The sequence below is a fragment of the Aotus nancymaae genome, unplaced genomic scaffold (assembly GCF_030222135.1).
Source record: "Aotus nancymaae isolate 86718 unplaced genomic scaffold, 86718_ANA_hifiasm-v0.15.2.pri h1tg000008l, whole genome shotgun sequence".
NCBI classification, from domain to species: domain Eukaryota; kingdom Metazoa; phylum Chordata; class Mammalia; order Primates; family Aotidae; genus Aotus; species Aotus nancymaae.
In genome coordinates, this window is record NW_026988419.1 from 56131250 (window position 1) to 56142740 (window position 11491).

The window sequence follows — 11491 nt, forward strand, 5'->3', positions numbered from 1 at the left end:
TAATCTGGGTGAGAAGATAAAATGGTCACAAAAAAATTCAAGGCAATTTTTTCCTCTGATAATTATTATAAAAGTTTTCAAACAGCAAAATGGAAAGATTTTATGGTGACCACTCATATATCCATCACTTAAGTTCTGCCATTAATCTTTATTACATATTTATTTATGTAGCCATTTCTCTATACATCCATCAATTCATCTTTTTCCTTTTTTCTTTCTTTCTCTCCCTCCTTCCCTTCCTTCCTTCCCTCCTTCCCTTCTTCCCTCCTTTCTTTCTTCTTTCTTTCTTTTTTTTTCTGACTCACTCTGTTACCCAAGCTGGAGTGCAGTGGTGGGTGTGATCTCAGCTCACTGCAACCTCTGCCTTTCAGACTCAAGCAATCCTCCCACCTCAGCCTCCCGAATAGCTGGGACTACAAGTGCACACCACCATGCTGAGCTAATTATTTTTTTGTAGAGACAGGGTTTCACCAGGTTGCCCAGGCTGGTGTCGAACTCCTGAGCTCAAGCAGTCTGCCTGCTTAGACCTCCAGAAGTGCTGGGATTACAGGCATGAGCCACTGCACCTGGCCCAATTCATCATTTTATAAGTATATTTTGCCTTTCTGCGCTACCCACAGCGGGATCCATTCTGGGTTGTTCTGGATTCTCTTCATAACTTAAAGGGAAACTTTCACAATATCCAGAGCCCCTGATATCCCACCAGTGAAGGAGGAGGATGTCCTCAAGTTTCTTTCAGCAGGAACCCACTTAGGTGGCACCAACCTTGACTTCCAAATGGAACAGTACATCTATAACAGGAAAAATGATGGCATCTACATCCTAAATCTGAAGAAGACCTGCGAGAAGTTTCTGCTGGCAGCTCGTGCCATTGTTGCCATTGAAAACCTTGCTGATGTCAGTGTCATATTCTCCAGGAAAACTGGCCAGAGAGCCATGCTGTCGTTTGCTGCTGTCACTGGAGCCACTCTTGTTGGTGGCCACTTCACTCCTAGAACATTCACTAACCAGATCCCAGTGGCTTTCCGGGAGCCATGGCTTCTGGGGGTTACTGATCCCAGGACTGACCACCAGCCCCTCACAGAGGCATCTTATGTTAACCTACCTACCATTGCTCTGTGTCATACAGACTCCCCTCTGTGCTATGTGGATGTTGTCATCCCATTTAACAACTGGGAGCTCACTCAGGGGTCTTGATGTGGTGGATGCTGGCCTGGGAAGTCCTGTTCATGCCTGGTAGCATCTATGAATGGGATGTCATGCCTGATCTCCACTTCTACAGAGATCCTGAAGAGATGGAAAAAGACCAGGCTGCTACTGGAAAGGTTGTGACCAAGTAGGAGTTTCAGGGTGAATGGACTGCACCAGCTCCTGAGTTCTCTGCTACTCAGCCTGAGGCTGCAGACAGGTCTGAATGCACGTAGGTGCCCTCTGTGCCTATTCAGCAGGTCCCTACTGAAGTCTGGAGTGCTCAGCCTGCCACGGGAGACTGATCTGCAGCTCCCACTGCTCCAGCCACTGAATGGGTAGGAGAAACCACTGAATGGTCTTACACTCCTAAGCTGTTCTTGCACAGGCACTTAAACAACATGGAAATAATGTTGATGGAAAATAAATATCAATTTCTAAATAAAAGATATAAATAAATAAATGTATTTTAAAGTAAATTACAGATTCCCTACATTCCCCCTAAATATTTCAGCATGTATGTCAGGTTCAATCTTTGTTTATAGTTTTTTTTCTTTTGATGTAAAATTTACTTATGAAGGAATGCACAAATCTGAAGTTCACATTTGTTGAGTTTTGGCAAATAATATCGTTCTTTATAACTCAGGGGTCCCCAGTCCCTGGGCTGTAGACTGGTACTGGTCTGTGACCTACTGGGACTGGCCACACAGCAGGAGGTGAGCCAGCACTACCGCCTGAGCTGCACCTCCTGTCAAATCTGCAGCGGCATTAGATTCTCATAGGAGCTGAGAACTATTGTGAACTGCACGTGCAAGGAATCTAGGTTATGGTGCTTCTTATGAGAACTTAACTAATGCCTGATGATCTGAGGTGGAACAGTTTCATCCCGGAAACCACCACACCCATCCTCCCCACCTTCCTTCCAGCTCTTCCCTGCTGGAAAAATTGTCTCTCCCACCCACCCCCATGCCCTGTTCCTGGAAAAATTATCTTCCAAGAAACCGATCCCTGGTGCCAAAAGGGTTGGAAACCGCTGTCATAACTGAACCCTTGCTACACTCGGACACCCTTGTCCTTTCTCCCTTTACCATACTCACCTGGAGAAACTAAAACCTTGCTTAAATCCCACTCTCCTTCTAATAAAAATTTATCTGTGCCGTTGAATAAGACGACAAAAATGACCATGTTGACTATTTTAAATTCAAGATTACTAACATCTAGTGAGCCTTTAATGCTTCCCAAGAATTATCCTATATTAGCTGAGCTCCCCCTTTAAACCAGCATTTCTCAAATTATCCATAGTGAGAGAGACCAGCTTCTTATCATTTTAAATCCATCTTGGCATAATACTTTTGTAAATTACAACAAAAATGGGCTACAAGAAAAATGAAATAAAGAAAGGCATAAAAAATATGAGTTTCTAATTTCTATTATGACATTTAACAGTCATAAAATTACTCTGTCCAGTTGCTACAGAATCTTCTAAATGTAAATTCTTAATTTCTGAACTCATCTATTCATAGACAGATAACAAAGAATTTGCAAAAAAACAAAACAAAACAACAACAAAAAAAAAACAAGCACTGGTCTGCAGGATACCTCGAGTTGTGCTGCTTTAAGTGACTAAAATATTTTGTACCTCCCTCTTCTGAAACGTTCACCACTTCCTTAGCCTTCATCACTGTCAGCTGATAATTTGGCTTCACCAAGACACTTGGAGGAATTACAAAAGAACTTTCATAGGCCCTCCCTGGCATTTCCACTCATCTACCAGTATCTGTGCCCACATGCACCACCTTTTCTCATATTACTTATGGACAAACCGCCATGCTCCTAGCAAAGGCCGATCCCTTTGCCTGAACACTAGTGTCATGCCCTTCAATGCAAGGATGCTGCTCAGGCAGCTCTCCCTCCTCTCTATGACCTCATTTCCATCAGCATACCACCATGCTGCTGCTGTTCCTCCCATCTGAGAAAACCTCTGTGGCCTTTTCTCCTCCTCCAATAGCCACACTCTTTCTCTGTCCCTTTCTTGCAAAACCCTTTAAATTAGTTGTCTATACTAGCCGTCTCCAATTTCTCTCTATACGCTTTTCATGGACCCGCTTAAGGTAGGTTTTCACTCCCATGACTGCACTAAAACTGCTCTTTTTAAGGTCATCAGTGAAATCCAGATTTCCAAACCCAATGGACATTTTTCAGTCCTCATCTTCCTTGCCCCGTCAGCAACATTTGATAATTAATGACCTTTTTCCTTCAAAAACTTTCTTTTCCTGTCTTCCAGGATACCATTTTAGCTTGCATTTCCTCCCACTTCTCTGGCCTTTTCTTTTCAGTTTCCTTTAGCTGACCTGGAAATGTTGGCGTGTCCATTCTTGGCCCTCTTCTCTTTCCTGTCTATACTTATATCCTACATGATCTCATTCAACTTCATGACTTTACCATCTAGATGCTGATGAATTTCAAATTCCTTTACCTCTTTCCTGATCCCCAGGCTGCCTAGTTGCCGTCTCCCACTGCATAGGTGATGAGTATCTGAGTATCTCAAATTTAACATGTCCAATCACAGCGCCAGGTGTTCCCTTCCACTTCAAATCACCTTTTCAGTTCTATTTTAGTCAGTAGTAACTATATCCTTCCAAAGTCTAAAACCTGGGCATCCCCATTCATATCTCTCTTTTTCTCATACCCCACATCCAATGGCTTAGCAACTTTTATTAGATAATCTCAGTTTACAAGAGACCTAAAAGATGAAGGTCTCTTGTAAAGATAAAAGTAATAAAGATAAAAAGTAATCCATTTTAAAACAAAAATACCAAGAGAATGCCAATATTGCCTCCGGGTCCACTGAATACGAGAAATGCAAAATGAATAGCCTCCACTCCAGAAGGTTGCAGTAGCTTGCTGAGGGTGTAGAAAATTCTTAAGTTCTCCATAGGAAAGAAGTGAGGCAGATCTTGTGAAGAGACAGAGGATGAGAAGATTTTTCTAACAGTGAAGTTATTGCTCCAGAGGACACAAAGGAGAAAGCTTGGGAGGATACACCACCACCACCATCATCATCATCCTGCCATCTAATATCCCATTAGAAGGATAGTAAGTACATACACATATAGACTCTAACATCTTGAATACATTATATATGCGGCAATGTTAATAATTTAATGCCAAGGCAAGGTAATGAATAATTAATTCCTGATTCATAGTTAACTTACAAGAATTGAAGGGAAAGGACAAATATTATATGATTCCACTTATATTACATACCTAGAATAGTCACATTTATAAAGACAGAAAGTAGAGTGGTAGTTGCTAGGGGCTGGGACAAGGGAGAGATGGTGAATCAGTGTTTAATGGGTCCAGGGTTTCAGTTTGGGTTGATGAAAAAGTTCTGGAGATGGATGGTCGTGATGGTAACACAACAATGTGAATGTGTTTAATGACACTGAACACTTTAAAAATAATTAAAATGACAAATTTTATGTTATGTGTATTTTACATTAAAAAAGAATTGAAGCAGTGTGCATTTTAACCTTTGGCTAATCCAAGGGAGTTCAGAGAGAGGCAACTGCACATTGTAACAAAGGCCTGACACATGAAAAGTGTTCTACATCCATCGTCATATTTAATCCTCACCATGGTCTAATCAGGAAGGTATTGCCACTTCACTAGAGGAGAAGGAAAACTGAGAGTCAAGGAGATTTTTGTCCCAAGACTTACAGCCAGTAAGTAATGGAGCTGGGAGTCACATCGGGAACGTGTCGCCTCCACAGCTTGTGTGCTTTCTATGTGCTAACTACACCACACTGAAACAGAGGAGATGTAAACTGTGCTTTAGAAATGTTCTGAAGTCCATGTTGTAAGCCTGCGACACAGTAGTGGACCCACAGGCAATCATCAGCAACAGATGGCGGAGGCAGGTCTTTTTAAACAAAAGCCACACTGTGCTCCAGTGGAGGAGCCAGTGGTGCAAACAGGAGCAAGCACCGACAGAAGAGGCTGTGAATGAAAGCACAGTGCTCAGGGTGAATGCTGTGGAAGGACTCAGCATTTCACACTGGGCTCATTAGCATTTCCTCACACACAGGCAGTGACCACCATTGTGGGGCATCACACTCAGATAAGGCACAGCTGAAGTATCAGATGCTCAGAGGTAAATTAAAAATTTTATATCTGTACTTTGAAAATATGAGTGCTTTATAAATATGAGGCATTAAAATGATTTAGCATCTACAAAGCAGTCTGGGAGGAGGAATGGTTTTATCAGATTGGTCTCATAGAGCTTACTGACTGCCAAAACAATAGTGCCAAAAAGGAATTAGGCTCAGACGACACAGGGAAGCTTATTATACTGCCAACTTGAACTTTTCTTCTTTTCCCACTAAAAGATGTTTTGGAAAATCTATATATGTATCCTATTGTATAGGGAACTTCAAAAGACTGAAGTGGACCACTGCAGAAACCTCAGAATACTGTCTTGAGAATACTTCAAAGATTTCCAAAACACATCAGTATAAAACATCTGCACTGTAAATTAAAGATGCCAATTGGGTTGCCAGTAAAGGCAAAGTTTAATATTCCCAGATGTTACTATACAGTATCTATGATATGCTGGCTGAATAGGGTATGCACATTTGCACATCATGGTATTTTTTCCAAATGTAAATTTAGTCCCTGGAGATAGAACAATAGCAAGGCAGAATAAATTATCTGAAAAGTAAAATTCATATTTCTTTTTATGTTAGTTTAAAAGATGGGAGAAAGGAGAGTGCAATAAAGCTAATTCATATATGAAATGGTATTTAAAAAATTGAGATAGTACCCCCCAAATCTTAAAAGCATAAATGAATCTTAAATAAATCGCTTTTTATTTTGGCAGTGATGATTCCCATCACCAGAACTTTGTGAGGATACAGTGAAAGCTAAGTATGCTCAGTTACTTAACAAACTCTTTTTTTGAGAGAGTATCATAAAGATGCCATTTAAAAAGCATCTTATATATTAAAAGATGCCTTTTAAAAAGCATTTTACATATTAAGACAATTGACTGAATTCTTTCTAAAATGTTCAAAACAAAATGAAGCATGATAATTTTACAACATCAAAGAAACCATACCTACATTCAAGAACTATTTTGGAGGATTTAGTAGTTCACAGTATCTTTGTCCTTGTGGGAGGTGACAACAAGGTTAAAGTTGTGGAAGCAATTTGATTATGGAAGCTTTCTTTTACTTCACTTTATTTGTAGTTAAGCCTCAGTGGTGATAAAACCATAAGGCGTATTTTTAAGTACGAAGTTATTTTGGTTAACCCAAAGAACAATGTTTATCCAGTCACTGTCTAGTTCAATTATTAAAAGGATTTTGAACTCAAAATATTATTATTCAGGGCAGAAAGGAAAAGTTGTCAAGTATGTATGTCCTTTATACAGGTAACATGGCTGAAGTACCAGTCTCTAAATACTTCAGCGTTGTGTAAGGATCTTCAAGGTAGAAGTCAGTAAACTAGGTTTCTAGACTCTATCACTAACCAGTCATGTGACCTAGGAAAAATAATTGCAGCTCTTTGGAACTATGTTTCTTCATTTTCAAAAGAACATTGGGTTAGACTAGTTTTTTTGACCAGCTTCATCACTGGAGGACCTTGTTTCAGCAGCCAAATCTTGGGACTCCTGATTGGGAAGCTTTGATTAGCCTATGCAGTCAATTTGAGGTCAAACATACAATGTCTATGAGGCGTTAGGTTCAGATCATTGAAGTCCCAAAGATTCCTTCCAACATTAACAGTCCATGATCTTGGTATTTATTTGGTGCCTATCCTCCAATCATCATCAACAATGATGAGTTATGGAGTACCTATTATTTTACCATATTGTGCTAGTCAAGGGGATACTAAAAGGTTTAAAAGATTCCTGCTCTATCTGGTTGGCAAGATGTGTTAGATCGATAAAATTAAGGAAACAGAGTAATGTATACTGCGTGGGAATGACAACTCAGGCCCAGGACATTTGGGAAGGCCTTCACAGAGGGGATCTTAGAGAGGTTAAGGTAGAATGTGGCGATAGGGTCTTAACAGACAAGACAAATGGAGTCACCAGAAACATGAGAGCTGGAATATTCAATGCCTGGCTTGAAATAAAGAGTAGGGTAGTTTGGCTGGAAAGAATTGTGTTATTATTTAATGAACCTTTAATCCCAAATTATATACAGCAGCTTAGCTGTTATTTTAGCAAATGTGGTAGCTATTATTGCTATATTTAGCCAACCTGTGGTACATCAGACTATCCAACTGTTTACAATTACTTTTATTAACCCTAGGGAAATTATTTATGTGTCTCAGAATGTAACATTGATACAGTGGAACAATCGACGAATATTTATTGAATCCATACAGCCTGCAAGTCTTTACGGGGCATAAAACTGGATTGGAAAGTTTCTTGCCCTAAGGGAACAAACTTGTTGCAGTTATAAAATGGCTGCAAGGAAAAACCAAAATAAGATACAAACTATACAGGGAATTTAGCACTTTTCAAAAAGTAAACCTTCAAGCAACCCACAGTTACAAAAGTGATCGTATTCATAACCATGATGAGAACGATTATCTTGGTACACTGATTACTCCTAAGCCTGTAGCTCCGGTCCAGGTTACTTTATCTTACCATCTCTGGGACAGGATTTCTTTACATTTGTTCATACTGCATATCCTCTACGTAGTGACCTCCAAACATTCCAGTTTTTTAAATTTTGTTTTACAGGTCCTGTGAGATTTATGCTTTAAAGAGGTTCTGTTCTGATGTGTTTCCAGGATTTGTTTCAAGATTTAGAGCTCCATTTAGCAGTTCTTGTAGTGATGGCTGAGTGAATTAGTGGCAAATTCTCTCAGCATTTGTTTGTCTGAAAAGACTGTATCTTTCCTTCATGTATGAAGCTTAGTTTTTCTGGATACAAAATTCTTGGCTGATAATTGTTTTGTTTGAGGAGGCTGAAGATAGGGCCCCAATCCCTTCTAGCTTGTAGGGTTTCTGCTGAGAACTCTGTTCATCTGATAGGTTTTCCTTTATAGGGTACCTGGCACTTTAGTTTCACAGCTCTTAAGATTCTTTCCTTTATCTTCACTTTAGATAACCTGATGACAATGTGCCTAGGTGATGATCTTTTTGCAATGAATTTCTCAGGTGTTCTTTGCGCTTCTTGTATTTGGATGTCTAGGTCTCTAGCAAGGCTGAGGAAGTTTTCCTCTGTTATTCCCCCAAATATGTTTTCCAAACTTTTAGATTTCCTTTCTTCCTCAGGAACACTGATTATCCTTAGGTTTGATTGTTTAACATAATTCCAGACTTCTTAGAGGCTTTGTTCATATTTTCTTGAAAACCTTGTCTTCAAGCTCTGAATTTCTTTCTTCTACTTGTTCAATTCTATTGCTGAGACTTTCCAAAGAATTTTGCTTTTTTTTTTTTTTTTTTTTTTGAGATGGAGTTGTCCTATCACCCAGGTTGGAGTGCAGTGGCATGATCTCGGCTCACTACAACCTCTGCTTCCCAGGTTCAAGCGATTCTCCTGCTTCAACCCTCTGAGTAGCTGGGATTACAGGCATGCACCACCACACCCGGCTAGTTTTTGCATTTTTTTTAAGTAGAGACAGGGTTTCGCTATGTTGGCCAGGCTGGTCTTGAACTCCTGACTTCAGGCAATCTGCCCACCTTGGCCTCCCTAAGTGCTAGGATTACAGGTGTGAGCCACCATGCCTGGCCAGCACTTTGCATTTCTGTAAGTGTGTCTATTGTTTCCGAAGTTTTTATTGTTTTTTTATTTATGCTATCTATTTCCTTGAATATTTCTCCCTTCACTTCTTGTGTCGCTTTTTGGATTTCCTTGCATTGGGCTTCGCCTTTCTCTGGTGCCTCCCTGATTAGCTTAATAACTAACCTCCTGAATTCTTTTTTCAAATAAATCAGGGATTTCTTCTTGGTTTGGGTCCATTGCCGATGAGCTAGTGTGATTTTTTTGGGAGTGTTAAAGAACTTTATTTTGTCATGTTACCAGAGTTGGGTTTCTGGTTCCTTCTCATTTGCATAGGCTCTGTCAGAGGGAAGGTCTAGGGCTAAATGCTGTTGTTCAGGTTTTTTGTCTCACAGGGTGCTCCCTTGATGTAGTACTCTCCCCCTTTTCCTATGGATATGGCTTCCTGAGAACCAAACTGCAGTGATTGTTATCTCTCTTCTGAATCTAGCCACCTAGGAAGTCTACCACACTCTGGGCTGGTACTGGGGGTTGTCTGCATAGAGTCCTGTGATGTGAACCATCTGTGGATCTCTCAGCAGTGGATACCAGCACAGTATTTGGGGTGTCTCCTGAGTCCTGCAGGAACAATCCACTTTTTTCAGGTCATACCCTACTTTTGTACCTTGGATGTGGTTTCTGATGATGACAATGATAAGGATGCTCGCTCTCCCCCGCCCTCTGCAGGGCCCCCTGGGGCACTGCACTCCTCCACAGCCACTCTCCTCCTGACGCCAGCCTCACTCTGATGTTTTCCATTACAAAATGTAAGTTCCAAATAGAATACATATTTTTTCTCCCTGGCAAATCATCTCGACAGCACCCCCCAACAAGTAAATATAAGAAAAGCAGAAACCACTTCCATTGACACCTCCATCCCCCACAAAACAACAAAACCCCACTGAACCATTCTTTCTCTGACAATTCCTACCTTTGGTGAATGGTACTACTTCCAACAACCCAGTCCCCAGGTCAGATGATTTGGCACTGGGAGAAGGGCACAGTGAGATGGGAGAAGATTCTGTACCTGAAAGGTGGGAACAAAGGATTTCCATGAGGCCAAGGGATACGTTCGTCCTGTTCATTGTATTTCTACAGGACCTAGAACTTAGTAATTGTTTAGTATTTGTCAGATTAAATAGAAATTTGCTCAAGCAAAGAAATTATTGCCTTATCAAAAAGCGGGGAATACAGTACTATATCCTTTTGTTCTTTCCTTGACAGCATAAAGTTTGATCCACAGATTCTTGAACTGGTATGATTAGTACTTTGGTTTTGTTTCATCAAAGGCTGAATAGACTTTTGTGAGTTAGCTTCAAAATTTAAGCAGCATTTATAATAGGACTTCTGAGGGAAATAGTATTTAGCATTTCAAGCAGCCAATTTACAAACATGCTTTTGGAATACATCCTGTTTATAAAATTGGGAGTTCTCTGCATTCATTATGATAAATATTAAATGGATGTGTCAGGTACTAGACACTAAAGGTGTATTGAAGAGGGCAAGATTGCTTCCAGTGGGATAGGTGAGAGAAATTTTCAAGATGGAGGATTTATGCAGAGCCTTTAAGAATAGGTGGGAATTGGAAAGGCAGACAGAAGTTAGAAGGGCAAACTAGATGACAGGAAAATTATGAGCAAATGCAAGAATTAACAAGGGGAACAAGGGGATAATGAATAAACGTTTAAGTTGTGCACAGAAATATCTTATATGTAGAAAATACATTAACACAAAAGTGGCATTTTCACAAGATTAACCTCAGGGTTATCTGTGGCATGATTTGGAGCTGGGCAAGACTGGAAACAGGAAAATCAATTAAGAGGCTATTTGGTAAGTCCTGACATGAGTTAATAGCCCAAACAAGAGTAGTAGTGGATACACAAAGAAAATGGCAAAAGATAATAGGAAATGAATTATATTTTATTATTAATACCTCACAGAGCAGAAATTATATTCAGGTCTTCCATTTTATAGTAAATGTATAAACTACAGTGAGATATTCTCTGAAATATTCATTAGTAAGGTCTTGCGTTATTTCTGTTACAGGTACTTTTTGTTTATGTAAAAAACATATTAAATAATACATAATTATACTGACAGTTGACCTTTTCATTATTAAAAAGACACATTGGCATTTCTATTTACAGAAAAACTGTGGATTAAATAACTTGAAAAACTCTCCCATTGTAAATCATTTGGAGGTCCAGGAGCAGTGGCTCATGCCTGTAATCCCAGCATTTTGGGAGGCTGAGGCAGGTGGATCACCTGAGGTCAGAAGTTCAAGACCAGCCTGGCTAACATGGCAAAACCTCATCCTACTAAAAATACAAAAATTAGCCTGGTGCAGGTGGCAGGTGCCTGTAGTCCCGACTACTTGGGAGGCTGAGTCACAAAAATCCTTTGAACCCAGGAGGCAAAGGTTGCATTGAGTTGAGTTCACACCACTGGACTCCAGCCTGGGTGACACAGCAAGACTCTTTCAAAAACAAAACAAAACAAAACAAAAAAGCATTAAAAAATAAAAC

At 40.0% G+C, this 11491-nt stretch overlaps 1 protein-coding gene across 1 annotated transcript; it reads left to right on the forward strand.

Annotated features, from left to right (window-relative positions):
* The first annotated feature begins 777 nt into the window (after positions 1-777).
* LOC105730583 (small ribosomal subunit protein uS2-like) lies at positions 778-1197 on the forward strand. The gene has a single exon (XM_021668967.2). The coding sequence runs from the start codon at positions 778-780 to the stop codon at positions 1195-1197; it is 420 nt and encodes a 139-aa protein (XP_021524642.2).
* The last annotated feature ends 10294 nt before the right edge of the window (positions 1198-11491 follow it).

Excerpts from the sequence above, each read along its gene's own strand:
- LOC105730583 (XM_021668967.2), top strand. The coding sequence starts at position 778 with ATGGAACAGTACATCTATAACAGGAAAAATGATGGCATCTACATCCTA.